Genomic DNA, 25542 nt, shown 5'->3' with positions numbered 1-25542 from the left:
TTTCTTCATTGGTAAAAGTATCTTAGACCATAGAATTCAAATTCTTAATCTAGAGTTCTGGCTCCAAAAATATAGGATAGAATTAGATAGGCTTATAGGGTCGTTGTTGCTATGTGGCATTGGTTAGCAATCTATCTTTAAATTCTGTGTATATTCAGGTTCCAAATACAGGTCATTTAAACACATACCCACACACCCACAAACACACTCACCAATTAGTCATATTTTATTTCTTTCAGTGTGCCACAACTTGATTTTGGGAGACTGGTAGACTCCGATGATGAGGTACTTTGATTTGGTTGCGGGGGGGGGGGGGGGGTGTTGCGCAGTAGGCATGTCTAGATGTTTGTGTGGTAAGTGTTTGAAAGGAATGTCAAATTTAAGATACAAATTATCTCATCTGACTTTATTTTAGGATGATCCTACAGGTTTTCCTCTTAGTACAATTCATCTTAAGTTTGATGCTCCATATTCATCCTCTGCTATTAGTTGGGGCTTGCCTTATCCTGATGATCTTTCAAATGAGCAGGTTAGTATTTATCTGTAGGTAAGTAGTCAATAAGCATTTATTGAATACTTGCTATGTGCCAGTCACTGTATTAAGCAGTGAGAATACAAAGAGAGGCAGAAGAATGTCTTTCCCTTTGAGGAATTCATAACCTAATGGGAGAGACAATAAGCAAAGACATTTGTACAAACAAGCTATGTACAGGATAAATAGGAAATAATCAAAACAACAAAGTGCTAGAATTGAGAGGGATCAGGAAAGGCTTCCTTTATAAGGTGAGATTTTACCTGGGACTTGAAGGAAGCTAGGGAAGCCAGGAAGCAAAGATGAGAAGGGACAGTATTCCAGCCATTTGGGACAGTCAGAGAAAATGTCTGAAGCTAAAAGAGGAGTGTCTTGTTAGTGGAACAGCCAGGAGGCCCAGTATTACTGGATCAAAGAGTGTATAACTGGAAGTATGGTATAAGAAGACTGGAAAGGAGGATGCTAGGTTATGAGGAACTTCAAACATCAAACAAAGGATTTTCTATTTGATATTGGAGGCAAGAGTGAGCCACTGGAGTTTATTGAGTAGGGGTGTGGTCAGACTTGCTCTTTAGGAAAATCACCTTGGTGGCTGAATGGAGGATGGACTAGAGTGGAAGGAAACCTGAGATAGGTAGACCAATCAGCCTACTGCAGTAGGCCAGCACAGCAGAAAAGGGAATATATTGGAGCAATATTGCAAACGTGAAATCTATAGGCCTTGGCAGCAGACTGAATATGGGGTGGGTGAGAGATAGTGAGCAAAGAAGATACCTAGGTTGTGAGTCTGGGGCATTGAGACGATAGTGGTGCCCTTGATGGTAAATAGGGAAGTTTGGAAGTAGAAGGAAGGTTTAGGGGCTAAGATAAGGATTTTGGTTTGGAATATGTTGAATTTAAGATGTTTGTGAGGTTAAAGATTTGAGTCTGAAAGTCAGCCAAGAAGTTAGGGCTGTATGAGTTGATTTGAGAATTATTAGCATAAAGGGGATTTATGGGATCTGTGAATTCATTATTGAATCTTTGGTAAACTACTCTTTAGTGTGTAAGTGCTTATATTTATTCTCGTATATTAAATTATGTTTGATTAAGCTTTTCATCATTTTTTAATTTATAGCTGCTGTTTGGAAGCAAATTTGGGAAAGTATTAAAATTTGCTGTAATTAGTACTTAAAATATAGTGTCACTTTAAAAAAAATATGCAGTGAAGTAGATAAATTATACAAATGCATGGTCTGACAAAACAGAAATTGTTTACGTATTAGACCAGATTCTTGGTAGAGTGATGTATGCCTTACATTGCAAGTTTTGAAAATTGATTTATATTCTAAGCTTACTAGGGTGCAATGAATCAAAAATTGTTCCATTCCAAGGCATAGCCTCAGAGAGGAATTTATTTATCAAGTCAAATTCATTCATTTAACAAATTTATCTCCATCCACGAGTAGCAAAATTAAAATTTTACTTAGTTGTAATAATTTTGGTAAAAATGACTTCTTTTCAATAACCTTCAAGGATTTTTTTTAAAGGGGTTAAAGTTAATTCTATTGAATCTTTTTGCAATTTAAGGAAAAAATGACCTTCTTTTTGGTAAATCAATTTCTCCATTTCCATTCTGGTCAGTAATTTTTTTGTGGGGGGAATCTTATAAATAGGTATATCTTTGTCCATAACTTACCACCAGCCCTAAATAATAAAACTGTTGCTTCATATTTTCATAAAGTATGATTTTGTCAGTCTGGGTCCTGACTTTTCCATCACACATCACAGCCCCTCTTTCATTTTTTCAGTAAGCATTTATTAAGTGCTTATTGTGTTTCTAGCACTGTGCTAGGCCACTGGAGGTACAAAGAAGAAAACAAAATAATAATGACAATAGCTATTTACATAATGCTTAGTATGTGCCAGGGAGCATGGTGAACTCATTTTATCCTCACAAAGACCCTGGGAGGTAGGTATCATTCTTATCTCCATTTTACACAGTTCAAAGTGTCTGAGTGTAGATTTGAACTCAAATCTTCCTAGATCCAGGCCTGGTACTCTACCCCTGTGCTCCCCTTGCTTTCCCTGTCTTTAAGGAACTAAAATTAGTTTTGCCTAGCAGATGATTTTCAAGAATTACCATGACAATTGCTGTTGCCATAAAAAACTCAACTAAAACTAAATCTCCACATGGCCAACTTTCAAGTGATGAACCTCTTCCAATAGAACTAGGCACTTCTTTAATGAAAGATGTCCTGGCCTAATTGCCATGGGCTGCCTGAGTCATCTTACCTTTCTCCAGGTCTTTGGTGGCCGGCCGGATAAACGTATTGAGAGAAGAGACTTTCCAGAGTCAAACAAGTGGTAGGCTTTATTCAGGATTTTAGTTATGTGTCCATATGCAGGGTGAGTTCTTCTCCAGGAGAAAGGAACCCCCCTCTTCCTCAAGGAGCAAGGATCAAAGAGTGAGGGGGCAGGGCAGAAGAGGGGAAGGACCCCCCCCGACCCTCAGGCTTTCCTGTCCCCACTTAAATTCTCCCAGCCACATAGTTCGCACGTGGATACCGTGCATGCTCTCAGGCCCTTAGCTAATTAACAAAAAGGTGTGATCAGACCATGGACCAATCTCAAGGGTGGAATGCTCTCCCCAGCAAGTTTCCACTGAGAAGAGGTGGAGAAACAAGAAAGCTTGAGTCTCACTCCTCAATTCCCAGCTGTTCCCTGGGGGACCTCATGAGAGCTCGCAATCAAGAAGCCTTCATTTTTTACCTGCCCAAGACCATTCACGTGAGAACTGAGCTTACACCCCAACAGAAAGATACAAAGTTCATGGCTCGACTGACCTCAGAGCCCTTCTGTATTGGTATAGGATTTGCCAAAGCTTTGCCCTCTGCTTGGCATAATCTTTGAGAACCCAAGGACATGCCAATACTCTGATAAGGAATCAGAATGAATCCTTGTTAAAGGAATCTAATGAGCATTAATATTTAGAAAAGATGAAATGGAAATTGAAAAACTTCTAAGTGGTGCTGTTCATTTGTAGTGAAAGAGGTTGGAACCAGTATCAGTAAGCATCCTGACATACATGGGGGGAGGGGGTGCTGTCACAGGTTTTTTGATCTGCTTTTTTAAAGGAAAGGCAATTTTGGAGGGGTGAATGATCACTTTTCATCAAGCACATGTATCATTCACTTAGTTCAGAGGAAATAGCACCCAAACTTTAGAGAAAATACAGAAAAATAAAAATCAACAGACAGGCTTCAAATGTGATATATATCACAAATTGACAGATAACTGTCTGACCATACATACATAGTTACCAGAGAGGGAAGTACTACCATTTGGGTTTTCAAAGGTGGGGGGCTGCTTAGTGGCTTCCCAGAGTCTCATCTGGTACACAAAGCTTCTTCCAAAAGCTAAGCCCCAAAGTAAAACCTGACCTCAGAGGATATATACATTTTTTAGAGCCAGAGGGTAATACAACCCTTGAGAACCAGTGCCTCATTAACAAAAGGTGTGACCCTTCCTACAAATCTCATTATTGGGTGGAGAAGACCTTTAATCACTTTATTCAGTCAGAGGCACTTGATTATGCTAAAACAAAAAATGCATTATCAAAACAGAACCTCTCCCCTTTTCTGTTAGAAAACTCTTATTATAAATGGGAAATTTCAACTTCTTTAGCCATTCCCAGGATGTGTAGGATGTGTTCATCAATGTCATTGAGAAATAAACAAAGTAAAAAAAGAGGAAGAAAGGAAGCAGAGAGAATGGTAATCGAATGGAAAGGAAGGTAAAAGACATGAAGGAAGAAAAAAGTGTAAAGTATATCAAAGTCACTGGATTTTAAAATTTCTCTTCTGGAGACTGACATTGCCAATGATTTCATTGACAATAGGCAACTTAGAAGTTGTTTCTATCAATAAACTAACAAAAAATAGGAAACTTACTGCTTCCCTCCTTAGATTCATTTACAGTGTAGATTGTAAGATCCAGTCAATTTTCTATAAAATGCTAAGCTGAAGAAACATTTTTAAAAAACCTGCTTTTGTTTTAGTGTGTTCCTACAACAATCTCTTAATGACTGGGTTTTTATTGAATATTTTTTCTCACAGAAAACAATACCAGAAAATTTGCCGTCTCCAACCCAGAAATATAAGCAAAAATATCAGCAGTATCAGACAGAAATGAAAGAAGAATGTAAGCGGTATAGTCAGATAAATTCAGAGAAGAAACAACCAAATGTTCCATGGCAGCAGTCTCCAAAGATTGTAGGTGAAATGGTACCATACTTTATACATCTTTATACATCTTTATGTAGCTTTATACATCTCTGTGAAAGCTTTGAATGTTCTTAACTTAAAAATGATTCTTATCATTCTTTGCCTTGCTTATCTTCTTCTTTTACTTGAAGAATTGCCAAATATTGAATATATATATATATATGTATACGCATATATATGTATCTATGTATCTTTATCTATCCATCCATCCATCCATCCATCCATCCATCCATCCATCCATCCATCTATCTATCTAATGTTCCTAGGATTTCAGGCCACCAGAATCATTATTTGGTCCATTGTCTTTCCCTTCCTTTCATTTTTCTTTATTTCCCAAGGATCCACCGAGAAGGTTGACTTTTTTTTTCTTTTGCCACCTGGATCTAGTTACTGTTCTGATCTTTCCATTGATAAGCAAGGAAGAGTAATAAGAAAACTGTAGCTGAGTGGAAGGCCTTAGGGATTTGGAATTTTCAGGCTATAGGAAGGAGCTTCTCATATCTACTGAAACTCATGAGACGTGCGCGGTGTTCCATTTTCTGAGAAGCACTGACAAAAACCTTGTAGTTATAAACACCATGTGTAATCTTTTTAGTAATAAGTATTTGTCTTTTCTCACAGCTGAGATGGACTGTTTGCCTTCTTGTATTTGATAGATATTGTTTCATTTATTTCAGGATCTGAATTGAGTATATTTTACACATCCGTATAATATTGTCATCTTGAGTTTTAATAATTTTGCCTTTACATGCCACTTAGAAATTTTCTATTATGTCTATGATATAGTTTTGTTAAATTTTAAAAATGCACTTGAAATTTTTGAGATGTCTGTATATTCTAAAACTGATTTTATTTGTATATTTTTTGTTAATAAAAATAGATACATGTATTTCAAGGTAGAAAGGAAGGAAATAAGCAGTTAGTAAGTCACTACTATGAATTGAACTAGAAGCAAATTTTTGTGCTAAGCATTAGGAACATCGATAGAAAACAAGAATGTCCTTGCTTTCAAGGAGATCCCTTCCTAATGGGGGGGGGAAAGCACTTATAGAAGTTACTCGCTACAAGTCAGATGAGAAGGCTCTGTTCAGCAGAAAGTGAATGGGACATATCTTCAATGTCATTTCCATTTGTAACAGTAAGCACCCCAACATGCTTAGGGGGGCCTCCTATCACAGGTTCTTAGATCTGCATTCATAAAAGGAAAGCAACTTACAAGGGGTTAACAATCACTTTAATCGAGCACAGGTATCAGAGAAAATCAAAACTGAAATTTCAGACAAGTCAAAAATAAATCAACAGACAGCACTTCCAAATTGCCTGACCATTACATACATACACAGTCACCATAGAGGGAAGCTTCAATTTCTGGGTTTTAGCTTGGAGGCTCCTTAACAGCTTCCTGGAGTCTCTCTGACCAAAGACACACTCCCAAGTCAGTAAGTCCTAAAGTAAAACCTTGCCCTCATTGTATTTATACACTTTTTACAGCCATAGGGCATAACCCTCTGACTCAGTGCCTCAATAGAAAAGAATCAAAGGTCTGTAGGACCCTCCTACAAAACAACTCCCCTAATCAAGTTTCCCACAATGGACAGACCCATCAATGAGTGGGAAGGATTCTCCCCAATCATATTATTCAATCAGAGGCACTTTTAGAAAAACGAAAACAGCAAAAGATACTAATTTGATTGCTATTACACCTTTGCTAAAACCATATGTCCTTAAATCTGTGTCCCTCACTTGGCCAGCTAGCTTTCTTCTCCTGTCCTCTGCTCTCTTCTTAGAAAAAGCTGTGAGTAATTTTTTCCAAAAGAAAATTTTTTTAGCAGGATACTATATGCTTTTTCATAAGTAAAAGGATGTATTCAAATAGAAAGCCCATTTAGCTTGTTTTTATAAACAACAGTGTAGTTGCTAAAAAGATGAGAACTGTTTAAAAATTATTAGACAAAAACAACTAATAACTTTACAAATGGTACATGACAACAGTTAATTTTTTAGTTGTTCCAAATATGTAAAAATTAGCTGAATTACTCAATGTTTAGCTAATAGATTAATAATAATAATAGAGGTTATAGTGTACTTTAAAATTGCATTGTAAAAGAAACTACCAAACAGATTTATACAAACATAACCATCTGGTATCAGACAATTTCATACTCTGCTGGAATCCAGGATCTGTTTGTGTATATGTATATATAAATATATAGGTATGTAATACACCATGGTCATGTTGACAAAATAAAACAAAGCCTTCCAGTAACATCTGTTTTAAATTATATATTGTGGAAGTTTTTGCTGTTTTTCCCCCCTAGATACTATATCCAAATGGAAACATCTGTTTGCTTTTATGTTCAAGAATACTGAGCTCTTTTTATAAATAGGTTGGTTACAGCTCTTGGGTTGACTGTTGGAAATATTTATAAACTAGTGAGAGTAAGGCAGTTATTTTCTAAGGGTAGAAGTATATAATATTCATATGATTGATTCATTAAAAAAAGATATAGGAGGTAATTGAGTCCAACCACTTACCTGAAAGATGCAAAATTTCTACAAGTCATCAACCAGCCCCAAAAACCAGCAGTTTTGGGAACCTACTACCTCCCCAAGGTACAACACATTCTATTTTTCAACAGCTCTAACTGTTGCCTGCTGGATATCTGTCTCTTTTATGTCCATCCTTTAGTCCTGTTTCTTTCCTTTGAGATTTTAGTGCCAATACAATATTCATGGTGCCTATGGTGGCCATGAATATGCTGGTGCAATTCTGAATCATGAAATACAACAGACTCTCCACATGGAAGACAGAACCAAAACACTTATTCAGATACCAGAAAGCCAAATCCATCATAGTAACAAAGTCATCTATGCCTAGTAAAAATGCAGGGGGCAATATCCTTAAGCCTTCCCTCTGCTAGGCTTCCCACAAACCAGCTCCCTTAAACAAATCACAAACAGGCTCCCTCACTCATACTAGCCAACTGCTTTCCCAGCTCTGATTAGTCCGACCACTTTCCTCTCAGCTCTGCCTCATCCTGTTTCACCCTTCCTGCTCCGCTCCTTCCTGTTCTATGTGACTTGCTGACTCATGTGACTCAGGCTTTCAGGTGACTTATGCAGGCCTATTAATGAAGGGGAAAGATCTTCCTATTAAGAAGCAAAATTGCATTTTACATTTTTTCCTTATTTTTTCATTCTTTAAGTTTTGTTTGACTGATTTTTGATGTCTCATAGTCATTAGCTCCTAATTGCCCAATTTTAATTTTTAATAAATTATTTTCTTCAGTTAGCTTTTGATCTTCCTTTTCCATTTGTCCATTTTTCCCAGTTAAGTTTTGTGCTTCCTTATCCATTTGGCCAATTTTACTTTTTTTAAGGAGCTGTTCTCTTCCATGAATTCTTTTTTCATTTTGTCAATTGTATTTTTAAAATCATTGGCCAATTTTTCCTCTGCCTCTCTAATTTGGCTTTTTACATCCTTCTTGAGCTCTTCTAAGAATGCTTTTTGGGCTTTCAACCAGTTCATATTCCCTTTTGAGGTTTCAGATGTGGGTAGGTTGTCAGTAGTGTCCTCTTCTGAATTCAAATTTTGGCCTTTTCTGTCCCCATAGTAAGATTCTATGGTCTTTGTTTTTCTGATTTCTTGCTCATAGTGATTGCCTTTTTCCTGGCTTTTAAAGTGGGTCTCTGCTTCTGGGGCATAGTGGGTTCTGGCCCATATTTCTTGTGCTGGGAGCTTGAGGCTTACTTGAGATTACTGGCTTTGTGTGTTGTGGCCTCTTATTCTTTCAACTAAAAGCTACATAATGCTGCAGCTTACCTGGTGGTGAGTTGGCTGCTATGTGCCAAAGCTGAAGTCAGGTGAAGTCTTTCTGAGTTTCCCCTGGGTTACGTTGAAGTTCACTGTGTGAAGTGTGGGAGAGAGGTGGTCTGGCCACAGGAGATCTCCTCCTCCCCTAGGGTTGAGCTACAGCACAGGCAGACTCAGCAGCTGGTAAACCCCTGTTTGTGCTGGTGTTTACCCAATTCTCCTGGGTGTGCTAAGGCACATTTGGGGTCTTAGTGTTGGTGCTTATGGGCTCCACCCCCTTGGGGCTCAGGATCTCCTCTTAAACCGCTGAGGTGAGGTTGTCTGGGACACCTCTGGTCCTCCACTGGCCCCCTTCAGCCACAACAAGAGGAACCCTTCCTGTCAATCTCCTTAGCCTCCTGAGCTAAAAGACTGGTGTTTCCCTTCTGCTGATTTCACTATTCCAAGATTTTTCCTGTGGAAATATTCTCTCAGTTTTTCAAGGTCAACAAGGGGAGGCTGAGAGCACTTGCAGTTTACTCTGCCATCTTGGCTCCCAGAAGTTCAAGTAGGTGACTTTCAGATATTTAATCTATGGGCTAATTGTCTCAGAAGTGGCTGCTACTATTACTGGGGGCCCTGTGTTTCTGTCTTACTCAGTTCTACTAGACTCCTGTCTTGTGCTGATATGTTTGAGAATCCACACTACTGCTTCTGCTTCAGTCTGGCTGGGCTGTTCCTGCTCCACTCTGCTATGGCAGATTCTACCCTGGTGCAGGCTGTGCACTCCACACTCCCTCTGCCCCATGTAACTGATCCTTCCCATCTACCTTCCAGGATGTCCTGGGCTGGAAATCTGTCACACTCTGTCTCCTAGTGGACTCTGACATTCCAAAACTTGTTCAGATTCACTTTTTAGAGGAATCTGAAGGAACTTGTGGTAGAGCTCAAGTTCATCCCTGCTTTTACTCCACTCTCTTAACACAGCCCCCCAAGAAGCAAAATTACATTAACAATAAGCAAACAATGCATTATCAATATAGAGACTGGGCAGAAAGTAACTATTTTTGAATTAGACATATGATTTCATTTGTGTAGGATACTGGCATCCTCCTCATGAGGAAACAAATTCCTTCCATCATTACAAATCAATATATTCTCCCCAATTTCTAATCTCAGGATTGCCTGGGGATACTGAGAGATTAAGTGACCCATCCAGGATTATAGTAACAGAGAGTATCAGAGGTTGGGAGCTAAAATGACCTCTACCCTTTCTAGGTCTTCTGGCTCTAGAACTGAATAGATGTGTCTTTTATATGCCCCTTCTTTTTCTATAGATTTCCAGAAGATAACCTTTCTCAGTCCTCTAGATGCTAATGCCTTCCCTCTATGATTATCTCCTAACCTAGCCTTTATATATCTTGCTTGTTTGGTTTTCTTTGCATGTTATCTCCCCCAGTATGCTGTGAGTTCCTTGAAGGTCTACTTTTGCCTTTCTTTGTATCATCAGTGCTTAGCACAATGCCTGCTACACAGTGAGTGATTAATAAATGCTAGTTCCCTTAACTGTAGACTAAATATCCATAGTTCAACATTCACTCCTTTTACAACATTTATTTTTCTGGTCAGCCTTCTTCCTTTTGTTCACATCCTCCTTAAAATGTCATCCCCAAATTGGAACAAAATATTCTAGATAGATAGAGGCTGATTAGGCCTGACTGCATTCTACTGGTACCATCATTCTCTGGTCTGGACATAATGCTTCCATGTTATTTGCTTATACTGAAATTGTAGGCTATCAAAAAGGCTAGATTTTTCTTTCAAATGAACAGTTCTCTATATCACTATCATACTATCTTTGATCAAATAAGGTAAAATTTATAAAAAGGAAAAAAACCACTTAGTACAGTGCCTGGAACAATGATTTTTCTCCCCTCTCCTCCCCATATGAATGATTTCTTGAACCCAAATATAGGACTTCACATTTTTTTCTTATTAGATCCATCCTGTTCAAAATCTTGTATCCTGATTCTGTTATCCGTTAAAAAAAATCTTCCTCCCAATTTCAAGTAATCTTCTAATTGTATAAATAAATTGTCCATAGCTTAACCTAGGCCTTTGGTTTCAGACTGAACAAGGCCAAGTGCATAATAACCTGGGGGCATATTGCTAGACATCTTCCTCCAGTCTGACTCAGATTCATTAAAAATACCCTCTAGGTTCTTTTGTTCAGTCATTTCTATATACACCTAAGTATAATTCAAATCTTTCCATCTTGTTCACAAGAACATATTGAGAAATGGCTTGGTAAACTTGGTAAACTCCCCAGTATAACTATTTATCTTCAGCATTTCCTTGATTAAATAATTCAGACAAAGAAGTGAAATTATTCTACAGTGGCTTGGTCTTAATAAATTCATGGTGGCTTATGGTGAGTACCACTTTGCTTTCTAAGTGTTCATATATTCACCCTTTAATAAGCTATTCTAGAATTTTCCAAAAACTAGAAACAATTAAGCTTGTTGTCCTAATTTTCAGAATCTAATTTCATATCTTTTTTTTTACCTGCAGTCCACAAGCACTTCTCCAGATTTCCTTAATTCTATAAAGAAGATGACACTTTTGAATAACTTATTTGCTTATCTATAAATGTACTTGGAATGTAAAACCCATATATATATTAAGTTACTTCAAAGAGGAATTCTAAAGATTCTTTACAATCTTTCACTTGGGAAGAGGAAGGAAATTCTTTAAATGACTAATACAATTAATGGTGGCTTCCAAAGTTCTCTTTGAAGATGAGTCATTTAATAATGATCAACCATTATTCATTATGGCATTCTTGTTAAGTAAATCAAACAAGCTAAGATAGAATGGTATGGTAGGAAAGCGTGAAATTGAGAGTTAGGAAACCTGAGTTCTAACCATTGCTCTGTGACTTACTAATCTCACCTCTCTTAGTCTCCCTTTGTTCGTTTAGAAAATGAGATAGGTGGACTCGACCATCTTTTAAGTCCTTTCTGGCTTAAAATTTGTGATATTAGGATATCCTAGCATGACTAATTATATTGAATCCCATAAACAGGTCATAGAAAAGAGAGAAGTTTATTTTATGTTCATGATTTCCTTATAGTCAGGTAAAAGTGTTTGGTCCAGAAAATGTTTTAATTGACTAGTGTTAAGGTAACGTTATATCACTGGTCCAGAAATTCAATTTTAGTATTTGTAATATTTTAACATTAAATGTTAATAATGACAGAGAGTTAAGAATATTAATAGTGAAATAATTTTTCCCCATGTTGACAAACAAAATTTGGTCTGAAGTTTTCATTTTGGAAGTAGAGGAGAAGATACGGAATATCCTATTATTTTTCTATTCACAGTCAAATGTAACATATGTAACATGTTTGTAAACTTTACAGCACTGATCAATGTTAACTGTTATTATTGATAATAATAATTGTTCCTTTTGCTACATTGCATATTTTATTTTACATGATTTAAAACATTATTGTGAGTTTGGCTCCATAAGCTTCACCAGACTTGCAGAGGGATCTAGGACTCCAGAAAAGGTTAAAAATCCCTGGTTATCTTTAAATTCTACACCAGCTAAATTTACGGTCTAATAAATATCCTTCTGCTACATAAATGTGAATTGTTTTTATGGAAAAATGCTCAAAATAATGTTTTGGATTCCCCTATTAGCCCATTTCATTGCTCCTCTGTGCTATGGGAAAAAGAAATTGTTATTTCTATTACTTTCTCACCCTTTTTTGTTTCTCTTAGGAAGTTGTAGCTGCTGAGAAGAAGCAACAAGCTGTAATAGAACAAGTAATAAAGGAAAAAAAAACTCCTAAGAATTGAATGCCTTTTAATAGAAATATAATTCATGATCATCTATTCTTTTATTTCACACATAGCTACTTATATAGTTTTGAAATTTCTGCCAGATCCAAAGTGTATGTTAATCCAAACTTTAGAATGGTTTTGTGTGGTACTGGTTTAAAGTCTGATTTTATTTTGTTAAGACTGATTATTCTGTCTAAATATTTCTATTTATGCCACATGCATTGTTTTATATATAGAATGCACATGTTGATGAACAAGTCAAGGACAGCATTCCAGCTTTGGACAGGAAAGCCCTTTTGCAGCAATGTTACACAAATAACCCTTTCAATATGCGGCAATGTGAAAAGAGATCTCAAGCTGTAAGTTACCATTATTTGGACTTAGTGATTTGGTGAACTATATGATGATTCTTTTTCTCATGGGAAGGGCATGGGATTTATTTTCAAATATGGATGAATTCTGATTTTAAAAAATGCTAATGCTATCTCATTTCACTAGGAAGATAAAACATTTTATGATATCCTAATATACTTTGTAAAATGATAATAACCACCATTTATGACAGTGGACTTATCTGGACTTATCTAGTATAAGAAATGTCTGGGAAAAATGTTTTACCACATGATATATTTATTATTTTAAAGACTATTAAATTTAAGCTCAAAGAGAAATGAAATTCACGATGTATTAAACTCCTTTCTAATTGATCAGAGAAAAAGTGAAAACTTCAAAAAGCTGTTTTTAAAGTTTAGTCTTTTTGGTAGTTAATCATTTTAATTTTTTGGTAATTAATCATTTTAATTAAATAATTTTGGTAATTAATCATTTTAATTAAATATTTTATTAGAAACTTTTTTGGTAGCTTTTGGCTATTAATCATTTTAATTTTTGGTAATCATTTTAATTAAAATATTTTATTAGAAACTTAATATTAAACACATATAAAGAATTAAATTAATTTGTCACATCTTTGAATCAGTCTTATCATTTGAAGATTTGTCATATCAATGCAAGTGGACTGAAAATTATTGAAAAGAAAAATTTGTAGTCGAATTTTGAAGTATAGGTAATAAATGTTAAACTTCTTGCTAGCTGAGGTATATTTCTCCCCATGTCTACTCTGCAAAGAACCAGATCAAGAACTTATTAAATTCTCAGATGATGAGATGGAATGGAACATGCATCAGCTTTGAAATCAGGCAACCAGGGTTTAGTGACCAGTTTCTCCAGTTATTGCTCGTTGGGCCACAGCTAAGTCACTTAATATTTTTAGGCCTCAGTTTCCTCATCTCTAAAACAAAGGGTTATAATAAACTCAAGGGCTACTAACCTGGGGTCTATGAACTTATTTTTTTAAAAAATGTGATTTTCTAGGCAGGTAGCTGGCATAGTGTATATACACTTGGCCTTGGAGTCCAGAAGATCTGAATTCAAATGCAGCCTTAGATACTTACTAGCTGTAGGACTCAGGGCACATCAATTAACCTCTCTCAGCCTTGTTTTCCTCATCTGTAAAATGGGGATAAATAATCGCACCTGCTTCACAGGGTTGTTGTGAGGATCAAATGAGAAAACATATGTAACATGTTGGTAAACTTTACAGCACGGATCAATGTTAACTGTTATTATTGATAATAATAATTGTTCCTTTTGCTACATTGCATATTTTATTTTACATGATTTAAAACATTATTGTGAGTTTGGCTCCATAAGCTTCACCAGACTTGCAGAGGGATCTAGGACTCCAAAAAAGGTTAAAAATCCCTGCTTATCTTTAAATTCTACACCAGCTAAATTTACGGTCTAATAAATATCCTTCTGCTACATAAATGTGAATTGTTTTTATGGAAAAATGCTCAGAATAATGTTTTGGATTCCTCTATTAGCCCATTTCATTGCTCCTCTGTGCTATGGGAAAAAGAAATTGTTATTTCTATTACTTTCTTACCTTTTTTTGTTTCTCTTAGGAAGTTGTAGCTGCCGAGAAGAAGCAACAAGCTGTAATAGAACAAGTAATGATTGATCAATTATCCAGGTAAACTTTTAGTACTGAGTAGCATTTATCCAATAACAATTTTTTCAGTGTCTACTGCTTCTTCCCTTCCCCTTCCCTTTTCCTTTCTGCATTCCCCTTCCCTATTCCCCTTCTTCCTCTTTCCTTTCCCTTCCTTTCCTTTCCTTTATGGGCAAAGTTAGTGAAATGTCCAAGTTTCAGTGTTAAATGTCAGTTCTGTCGAAATGAGGAGAACCATACTAGTAGTACCTACCTCAAAGGATCATTGTGAGAAAAGGATATAATATACGAAAATTCCTTTGTAAATCTTAAAAGTCCTGTAGATAAAAGTTGACAATTCTTTTAATTATATCCAAGCAGAAATGTCCTTTAAATAGGTGGAACTGCCATTGGATTTTGGGGAAGAGGTCAGGATTGGGTGTAGATACTGAAGAGTTAATCAAACATAGAAATCATAACTGAATGCATGAGAACACAAGGTTATGCTTCCCTTATTCTGCGAATATGTACTTTTCTTTATATATGAACTCTTCAGTGCTAATTAGATTGAGAGTAAAATGATTAATAGTCACCCCAGTGGTTAAGGATATGGAAAAGTTTTTCTGTGATAATCTAATAACTTGTTGAAATCAATGGATGTCTTAGCACTCTCACAGTTTTTTTTATTTGATTTCAAACAATATTCATAGTAAAATGGCCAGACTACAATATTCATTTTTTTGCTATCAGTATCTTTTTTGTTTGTTGGTGTTAATTATACTATGCTTCTTTGGTACCTATCTGAGATAGGTACAACTGTACTAGAAAAGTTGTTTGCCTCATAGAAGTGAGCTATCCCAACTGTTTATAAATAGAAGAGTGATGGAGCAAATATAGGAATTATATTTAATTGTTGATCAATTTGTCTTGTATTTCAGAGCAGTCATCAGTGACCCAGAACAAAATTCAATAATTTGTAGCCAACAGCTTCCTTGTCTTCCTTTTTTCCTTGAAAAGACACCTCTACATTATAGGAAACGAACACTTCATGAAACAAAGTAAGTTTTTAAAAAGCTGACAAATTCTAGCTATGCTACTGGTATGGAAAGTTTTTCCCCTTTTCCCTTTGCCTTTTTCCTTAAAAAAAAAAGTTTTATTTTTTTCTATCAGAAGATTAATAATATATGTATCATTTTAGAGACTTCCTCTTATTTACAAATTTATTTTTTGATGCTTCACTTATAGCACAAGAATGGGATTAGGATAGGTTCAAATATTGATTTTTTTCATCTTTTTCTTTTTTTGATAACTCATTTAAGATTGTTGTTTGTCCTTCATTCTCAAAGAGGACCATGACATGAGGGAAGTGATGCCATGACATGTAAGTGAGTTGTAGTTAAGTGAGGGAAGGCTATGCAAAGTCCAGTCAGCCTCACTCTCTCCTCCAAAGCCATCTGGGTCCAGTGGCCAGATATAGATCAGGATAACTAGAGATGGCCCTGAATGCAGTGTGAAATCTTGGCTTTTTTAAGTTAAGATCTTTCCCAGGTCTCAGTTTGTCTAAGGCAATGCCCACTAAGTAATTAAAGAAATGAGGCAGAGAGATATGCTGCTGCTTATGCCTGCGGCTTGTGGCCACTGAAGAGCCAGCCCTTCCTTGGACCAGGCTGGACCTAGAACCTCTCTCCAAGAAAGGGGTGAGGCTCTGGGGAAACATGAAGCACAGGACTGTGACAGTGAACTTGGGCAGCAGAAAACTGGAAATATCCTCTGGAAACCTGTCTAGAAATTCAGATGGCTGTGCTGTAGTACAGTGAGGTGAAACAGCTGTGATGGTTACAGCAGTCAGTAAAACAAAGCCTTCACCCTCTCAGTTCATGCCTTTAGTGATCGACTATAAACAGAAAGCTGCTGCAGCAGGGAGAATTGCCACAAACCATCTTAGAAGAGAGTCGAATTATAGATCGTTCAATCAGGCCTCTCTTTCCATCAGGCTACTTTTATGACACACAGTTTCTTTGTAATCTTTTAGCAGTAGATGGTGTTAATGAGCCCGATGTCTTAGCAATTAATGGTGCTTCTGCAGCATTGTCATTATCAGATATTCCTTGGAATGGTCCCATTGGTGCAGTATGAGTAGGAATAAGTGATGGAGAATAGGTTATTAACCCAACTAGAAAAGAAATGTCCTGTAGTACTTTAAATTTAGTAGTGACTGGAGCACCTAACAGTCAAATTGTGATTTCTGGAAGCTGCTGCAGAGAATAAATTTTGTTACGCCATCAAATGTGGGGTGAAGCACACTCAACAGATAATCTAGGGGATACAGAAATTGATGAGAGAGGGTGGAAGTGCTAAGAGGACCCCTGAAAAGCTATTTTCTGCCCCACCACAGATGGTGACATTTGGCAATGAACATGTCATGGAAAGGATCTATGCTGTTTTCACAGATTTTTATCATGACAAAGTTTCCAGAGATGATGCTAGTAACAAGATAAGATTAGATGTTGAGGAACTACTAAAAGAAAATTTTCCAGAGGCCAATCCATGTGAGATAATAGAATCCTTCAATGTTGTTTCAAAAGAAGTTTTTAGAAGTGTTGTCTTGAATGGATGTAGAAGATGTGATGGACGAGATTTGACATTACTCAGGGGTATTGGTTGTGAAGTAGACATGTTCAGAACCCTTCGTGGATCAGCACTGTTTCAGAGGGGCCAAACACAGGTACTTTGTACAGTTACATTTGATTCTTTAGAATTCAGTGTGAAGTCAGACTCTTATTATAAGAGCTATTAGTGGAATAAAAGAGAAAAATGTCACTCTTTATTATTAGTTTTCTCCTTATGCAACTAATGAAACTGGCAAAGTCACTGGGCTGAATAGGAAAGAACTTGGGCATGGTGCGCTTGCTGAAAAATCTTTGTATCCAGTTATTCCCCAAAATTTTCCTTTCACAATAAAAGTTATATCTGAAGTTCTGGAATCAAATGGTTCTTCTTCTGTGGCTTCTGCATGTGGTAGAAGTTTAGCACTGATGGATGCAGGAGTTCTGATTTCATCTGCTGTTGCTGGTGTAAGCAATAGAACTGATTGCCAAAAACAGTTCTGAGAAAGAAGGTGAAATTGAAGATTATCGTTTGTTGACAGAAATACTTGGAATTGAAGATTATAATGGTGACATGGATTTCAAAATGGCTGGAACAAATAAGGGTATAATTGCATTACAGGCTGATATCAGATTACTGGGAATACCAATAAAAATTGCAATGGAGACAATTCAACAAGCTATAGCAGCCAAGAGAGAAATATTACAGATTATGAACAAAACAATCTCAAAACCTCGAGAAAGTAGAAAGAAAAATGTACCAGTTGTAGAAACAGTTCAGGTGCCTTTATCAAAAAGAACAAAGTTTGACCAGGTGGATATAACTTAAAAAAACTTCAGGCTAAAACAGGGGTGATTGTTAGGTGGATGAAGAGACATTTTCAGTGTTTGCACCAACACCTAGTGCTATGAATGAAGCAAGAGAATTTATTACTGAAATCTGCAAAGATGATCCAGAACATCAGTTAGGATTTGGAGCAGTTTATACTGCCACAGTAACTGAAATTAGAGAGGTAGGAATAATGATAAAACTTTATCCAAATATAACTGCAGTACTCCTTCATAACTCCCAACGTGATCAAAGAAAGGTTAAATGTCCAAGTTCCTTGGGATCAGTAGTTGGTCAAGAAATTCAGGTGAAATACTTTGGACTTGATCCTGCTGATGGAAGAATGAGTCTTTCATGAAAAATGCTTTAGGCTCCAGCTACAAATGTTATCACAACTAAGTGAAGAAGCAGTATTGTAATGGGACACTCTATTCCACAGTCATCCAGTTCTTCTTCCCAGTGATAAAGTGAAAAAAGAATTGGAGATGTTATTTATATACTGATCAAGATTTCAAAAATTTCAGAATGTCCTCTGTTGCTCAGATTTACATATAACATAAGTATAATTCTAATAATTTGTATTAAAAAAATGAGGGAGCTATGAGCTCTTCCACCCAGCATGCACTCACCTCCCCCCTGCTTCCAGGTGCAGCACCACCTCCTCTGTCTCTTTAGGGTTTAAACTTGCCACTTCAAAGCTCGCCATGAATGGTAATATTGCTGCTCTCATTGTTGACAATGGCTCTGGAATGTGCAAAGCTGGCTTTGCAGGAGACAATACCCCTCAGGCCATCTTCCCCTCCATTGTTGGGCACCCCAGACATCAGGGTATGATGGTGGGTATGGGCCAGGAAGACAGCTACTTGGGGGATGAGGCATTCTGACCCTGAAGTACCCTATTGAACGTAGTATTTTCACCAACTGGGAGAAGATCTGGCATCATACTTTCTACAATGAGCTCCTTGTGGCCCCTGAAGAGCACCCTGTGCTGCTCACAGAAACCCCCCTGAACCTGAAAGCTAACAGAGAAAAGATGACTCAGATTATGTTTGAGATCTTCAACACCTCAGCCATGTACATTGCCATCCAGGCTGTGCTGTCCCTGTATGCCTGTGATCATACCACTGGTATTGTGATGGACTCTGGTGATGGTGTGACCCACACTGTGCCCATCTATGAAGGTCATGCACTTCCCTATGCCATCCTCCATCTGGATCTGTCTGGCTGTGATCTGATGGACTACTTCATGAAGATCCTGACCAAGAGATGGTACAATTTCACTACCGCAGCTGAGAGGGAAATTGTACGTCACAGGAGAAGCTGTGTTATGTCACCCTAGACTTTGAGCAGGAGTTGGCTACTGCTGCACTTAGCTCCTCTCTGGAAAAGAGCTATGAGGTCCCTGATGGTCAGGTTGTCACCATTGGCAATGAGAGGTTCTGAAGCCCAGAAGCTCTCTTCCAGCCATCTTTCTTAGGTATGGAATCCTGTGGAATCCATGAAACTATCTTCAACTCAATCATGAAGTGTGATATTGACATACGTAAGGATTTGTATTGTCTGGTGGTACCACCATGTACCCAGGCATTGCCGACAGGATGCAGAAGGAGATTACAGCCCTAGCTCCCAGCACAATGAAAATCAAGGTCATTGCCCCACCTGAGCACAAATACTCTGGATTGGAAGTTCCATGCTGGCGTCTCTTTCCACCTTCCAGCAGATGTGGATCAGCAAGCAGAAGTATGATGAGTCTGGGCCCTCCATTGTCCATTACAAATACTTCTAAATGCACTGCTTGAGTTTTTTTGCTTGTTCTTTTTCTTTTTTTTGTCAAAAGAGTGTGACATGATAATTGCCCAAAAAAAGAGATGAGATTGGCATGGCTTTATTTGTTGATTTTTTTTTTTTGGTTTTGTTTGTTTGTTTTTTTTTTTTGGTGCTTGACTCAGGATTTAAAACTGGAACAGTGAAGGTGATGAGCAGTCTAAGTATGTTGGAGGCAAACATCCCCCAAGTTCTACAGTGCATCTTCAGGACTCTGATTGTACATTTGTTTTTTTTTTATAGTCACTCCAAATATTGTATAATGCTTTGTTACAGAGTTTTGAGCCTCCATGAAGGCTGTCCTCTTCTAGGGTAAAGGAGCTAAGTAACACATCCAGATCAGGAGGGGGTAGGGGGGAAGGTACTAGTATTGCTTTACATGTAAACTAATGTAATCCTTTATAAAAACTTTTTTTATCTTCCACCTTAATACTTGTTCCTTTTTTTTTAAATTGTCAGCCATATTGAATGGCCCCCTAAATTCCCTCCTTGCCCCCAACATAGATGTGAATGAAGACTTTACAGTCTCCCTGAAAGTTTTATGAGATTGGTGCCAGTACTTGGGGGAGGGGAGGAGCTTTACCTGTATACTGACTTAAGACCAGTTCAAATAAAAGTGCACACGTTAAAGAAAAAAAAAATGAGGCAGAGAATGGCCTTTTGTACCTAGTTTGAAAAAAACAATCTGGCCGGGGAAGACCTACTAGATTTCTGGCCTAAACAGAAACAATTGCTATTTACATTCACTTAGAGTCAATCAGGGCCCTAACAATGAGCAAGTGGGGCTTGTCTTGGGACCTATTGTTGAGAGCCAGAATGATTTGGGTTTAAGGCATGGTCCTTAAGAAAGAAATCTAGCCTGTTAACCCTATGATATCTTGTGAGGCTTCAGTGATCAAAATTTACATTCCTTTGAGCAGAGCACCCTCAGGTAAGGGCATGATACCCTATATGAACAGAGGGAAGGAAAGGAAAAAAGAAGGGAAAGGAATAGGAGGGAAAGAAAGAAAAATAAAGGAAAGAAGGAAGGAAGGAAGAGAAAGAAAGAAAAAGAAAGAAAGAAAGAAAGGAAGGAAGGAAGGAAGGAAGGAAGGAAGAAAGAAAGAAAGAAAGAAAGAAAGAAAGAAAGAAAGAAAGAAAGAAAGAAAGAAAGAAAGAAAGAAAGAAAGAAAAAAAGAAAGAGTGTGGCCCAACTGGCTGGTTCCACTTGGGTCCCCAGAGGGCAGCTCTTACTACTATTCACAGAGATTGTTGTCTTTTGTTCTCAGAAGAGAACTATGACATCAGAGAGATGATGCCATGACATGCAAATGGTTCTTATTTGAGCACATACTTGGATGGATAATTTCCTTAGTTTGGCTTCTCCACTGATGACAGCTACAAGCTAGTCACAATTTTTCATCATTTATTATTCTTGTCCATTTCCTTCTGTAAATGTGTGACCAGTGTATTGGATGCTTCTACCTACTTTGTTTGTTTAACTTCAGGCAGCCCAATGCCAGACTAAGTAGGAAGTACCTATCAGTCTGTGACTTTTTCTTCATTTGCTTCATATGTTGTGATGAAGTTGCAGTTTGGCTTACTTTGAACTACCAAATTTTTACTATTCTAGTATCAAATCATATGCATATATTTGAGTTCTGGTTCATCTGATTAAAATATTTTAATGAAGTTTTACCATTATATAACATATCAAATAAAATAGAAATTATAAGGGATTTAGTATTTATCTGAGATGCTTCTTTCTTAAATGTGTGGCTAGCAACCTGGAAAGGTTAAAGGGTTCTATTACTTATCCAATTTGTGCCCCTTTTCTAAATGTTACAACAGCGTAGACCAGTGGAAAGAGCATTGCCTTTGGAGTCAGAAGACTAAATTCAAATTATTTCTCTGACATCTGTTCTTTAATCTCTCTGCATCTCCTGGGTCTTTCTCTAATGCCTTCAAACAGGGTCAAGTCTCACTGCTCTTGAAAAAGCCATTACGAGGTCCTGCCATTCCCTTAAGCTGTTTTCCTGCGTCTCTATTTCCTTTCAAAGTCTAATTCCTGTAAAAGCTGTCTCCGTTGTTGCTTTCGCTTCCTCTTCTCTCACTTGTTTCTCAACCTCTGCAACCTGGCTGTTCACCCCATCCCTCAGCTGAAACTATTCTCCAAAGTCCTGAGTGATTTCTTAATTACCAATTCTTGTAACCTTTAATAATCTTACTTATTGCTCTCTCTGCAGCATTTGACATTGCTGACCATCCTTTCCTCCTAGATACGTTCTCAGGTTTTTAAACAAGACAGTGCTCTTTCCTCATTTACCTCCCACCTGTTTGTTGTTTCTCAGTCTTCTTGTTGGGTTATCATCCATATCATGGCCCCAAGTTATGGGTCTACTTGGAGCCTCTGTCTTGAGCCTTCTTCTCTTTTCTTTCCTCTCCACACATTGTCTCAGTGACCTCACTTGTTTCTATGAATATAATTACCATCTTTATGCTATGATGGCTCCTAGATCTATATAACTAACTCTAGGCTCTCACTTGAGCTCCAGTCTCTCTTTAACAACTGCTAATTGAACCTTTTCAGCTGGATGTCTCTATAGCCAGCTCAGCCTTAACACATGCAAAACAGAACCAGTTGTATTTTTCCTCAAATACATCCATTTTCTGAACTTTATCATTGACATCATGGGTACCAACATGAGAAATAAGAATAATCTACTAATGTGGCAGATGTTTTACAAATATTATCTCTGATTGCCACAACAACCCTGAGAGGTGTAGGTGCTGTTATTATCCTCAGAGATTCAGTGACTTGCCCAGAATTCCACAGCTAGTAAGTATCTCAGGTCTAATTTGAACTAAGGTCTTCATGATTCCTGGCCCAGTGCTCTGTTCACTGCACCATGAAACCATTGGTCACCCAACTTCATCACTTAGGTGTAAACAACCTTGACTTCTCATTCTCACCCACCCCACGTTTTGAGTCATTTATCAAGTTCTGTTTTTACCTCAACATTTCTTGTGTTAGCCCTTTTCTTTCCACTTTTACAATGACCACCCTCATTACCCCTCTCTCAGGCAATGGTAATAGCCTCCTAATTGGTCACATGACTTCAACTCACTCCTCATTTCCATTTTTCTTCCATAAAGCTTCCAGAATGATTTTCCTAAAGTGCAGATACGACTATGTTGCTTCTTGACCCAAAAAACTCCCATGCTCCTTCAAGTATCAACTATTAGTTCCCCTTTTGGGTCTTTAAAACCCTTTACAACGTGGTTCCCACTTAACCTATCCAAGCATTATACATGTTTCCATCGCTCATACCATATAGTCCACACAAATTGATTTTCCTACTGTTTCTCACACATGTGGCTGTCAGTCTCATATATATATTAAGTACATATTATCTCCCCTTGCTAGATTGTAAAGTCCTAGCAGTCTGAAACAGTTTTTGTATCACCAATGCCTAACATCTGGCCCATAGCAGGCATTTAGCACTTAACCTCCATGGAAGCTCAGTTTCCTCACCTGTAAAATGAGGAAGTTGGCCTATATGGACTCTGAGGTCCCTTTCAGCTATGTTCCTTTTAACAGATGGCTTGAAAACTTGTTACTGTTTTGGAAAGGTTAAGTACTTTCATTTAAACTTCCCCTAAAATAATTAACTTTTTTCTTAACAGGATAAAAACTCATTCAACATTAACTGAAAATATGCTTTCTAACAAATTACGATTTGATGCTCGGATTTTGTCAAGGTAATTGTGAATTTTAATATAAACATGCCTTATCTACAAAGAATACAGACAAATACGTTAACTTTCTTGTGAAACTTAAACATAAGAAGTTAATTTTCAGTTAACCTTTTAACTGAAGAAATATGAATTTGAACAATTTCTAGTGAATGGATATGACCCATTTTGTTATTTAACAAATTTGAAATAACTGTAAAATGTGAATATAAAAATACTAGCATTTTTCTTAAATTAGAGGATATTAAAAAGATGATTTTTTTTAACAAGATGATTTAAAGGGAAACTAGAAAACTCAGATTAAAACATACTGCGTATTATTCTCATGAAGTTATAAATGTTGTTTTTCTTCCATTTTTTATTTTCCTTTCAACGGTTTAGGTAACATCAGAATCTTCAGTGATAAGAATTTGGCTTAACATATATTTTGGTTTTATTTTGCCTTTTGGGTTTATTAGCAAAAGTTTGCATTTCCCATTGACTTGACTTTGAAATAAATTCAGTTAACTAAAGAAAAGACTTTAATAATTTCCTACTCATCTAGGAATGGACGCGATGCTTGCAGAGACCTGATGGGGTTCTTCTTTGCACATGACAAGTCACTTACCATTTATGAGTATCGACAATTTGGCAGCAATAGGTAGGCTCCATAACTTTATAGTAATTTTCAAGGTCAGTTTGAGAAAAATGTCATAATCTCAAGATTTTCTAATTTAATTTCTAGAACCAATGCACTTCCCTTTATTCATAAAGGCATTTATAGTCACCAACATGGGCAAAGAAAAGGCAAACAGTATCAACTTCAAGACTTTTATGTTGTAAGTATTGTTATTTTTTAGGCATTCGATGTCTGTTTAGCTGCCCTTTGCTTCACTAGGGTAGGTGATGCAGAAGACCACACAAGAGGAAGTGAGATTAAATTGGGCCAGAGGTGAATGTGATAAAAGACAAGGGGCAATTTAAAATTGTAACTGACCCCAGTATCTTCAAAATCAATGTTTTTAACTGGTAAGGGTGGGAGACCTGGGGCTTCGAGGATGCATGTGGCCCTTTGGTCTTCAAGTGCAGTCTTGTAATTGTGTTTGGATTCAGTTAAAGGGCTGGACTTAAGTACCTATAGGACCTCAAGGGCGCAGGTTCCCCACCCCTATAAGACTCTCCCTTCACAAATACAGACAGTTTTGTGGGTTGGTGTGGCTTAGACCATGCCAGATGATCGTTCGTCTGATGATGAACATCTTCGGACTTTGGCTAGTTCCTGAGCAATAGACATTCAGTCATGTAAATAAACATTTATTAAGAATCAATTGCATGATATGAATTGTGCTAAGTTCTGGGGATACAAAGGAAGGCAACAACAGTCCCTGTCGTCAAGAAGCTTACAAATTAATGTAGAAGACAACATGCGGCAGCTATGTACAAACAAGACGTGTAGTAATTAAGCTTTCTTTGTGCAGTTTTAAGCTTAACTAGTGTAAAGCTGCTGTAGGATTTTGACACTCCCTGCATAAAGGATAAATTAGTGGTAATCTCAGAGTGAAGGCACTAGCAATTAAGGGAGAATTGTGAAAGGCTTCTGTTGAAGGCAAATTTTTAGCTAAGACTTGAAGAAAGCCAGGGAAATCAGGAGGTGGAGATGAGGAGACAGACATGGGCGCAGTCAGTGAAAGTTCCTAGAGTTAGGAAATGGAGCATCTTATTTGAGGAACAGTAACCAGGCTCCTGTCACTGAATTATAGATAATGTGGAAGGCAAAAAGGTGTAAGAAAATTGGAAAGACAATAAGAGACCAGGGCTTTAAATGCCAAGCAGAAACTTTTATATTTGATTCTGAAGGTGGTTGGGAGCCAATGAAGTTTACTAAATGGATGAGAGAAACATGGTAAGATTTGTGCTTTAACTCCTAAGAGGAGGCTAGAGTGTGGTGGGGAAAGACTTGAGAATTTTTTCAGAATCAGTACTTCAAGCCTTCCCAGTTTCCTGTTTGTATGGACTATTTGTGCCCAGTCTGCAGTAGAGCCTTCTGAACTCATATTGGTCTGACTAGGCACACACTGTACCTTGACGCCAACACAGTGATACCATTTTGGTCCTCTTTAAGAAGGAAGGACAGCAA

General features: G+C 37.3%; 1 protein-coding gene and 1 pseudogene across 4 annotated transcripts in view; both read left to right on the top strand.

Moving 5' to 3' along the window:
* The window catches only part of CAPS2 (calcyphosine 2), a 71223-nt gene that overhangs the window by 9797 nt on the left and 35884 nt on the right, over positions 1-25542 (top strand). For 2 of the 4 annotated variants that reach the window (XM_072655402.1, XM_072655403.1), the window contains 9 exons: positions 240-285; positions 416-529; positions 4630-4785; positions 12676-12798; positions 14407-14474; positions 15371-15490; positions 23358-23432; positions 23971-24066; positions 24151-24244. In XM_072655402.1, coding sequence (XP_072511503.1) covers positions 240-285; positions 416-529; positions 4630-4785; positions 12676-12798; positions 14407-14474; positions 15371-15490; positions 23358-23432; positions 23971-24066; positions 24151-24244 — 892 coding nt within the window. Of the gene's footprint in view, positions 1-239; positions 286-415; positions 530-4629; positions 4798-12675; positions 12799-14406; positions 14475-15370; positions 15491-23357; positions 23433-23970; positions 24067-24150; positions 24245-25542 lie in introns of all 4 variants that reach the window. The other 2 variants (XM_072655400.1, XM_072655401.1) reach the window with 1 other exon arrangement.
* On the top strand, positions 16061-18405 carry LOC140534408 (polyribonucleotide nucleotidyltransferase 1, mitochondrial pseudogene; annotated as a pseudogene).

The sequence above is a fragment of the Notamacropus eugenii genome, chromosome 3 (genome assembly GCF_028372415.1).
Source record: "Notamacropus eugenii isolate mMacEug1 chromosome 3, mMacEug1.pri_v2, whole genome shotgun sequence".
Taxonomy (NCBI): domain Eukaryota; kingdom Metazoa; phylum Chordata; class Mammalia; order Diprotodontia; family Macropodidae; genus Notamacropus; species Notamacropus eugenii.
The sequence above is the reverse complement of the archived record's forward strand: the minus strand, read 5'-3'. Positions and strand labels throughout refer to the sequence as shown.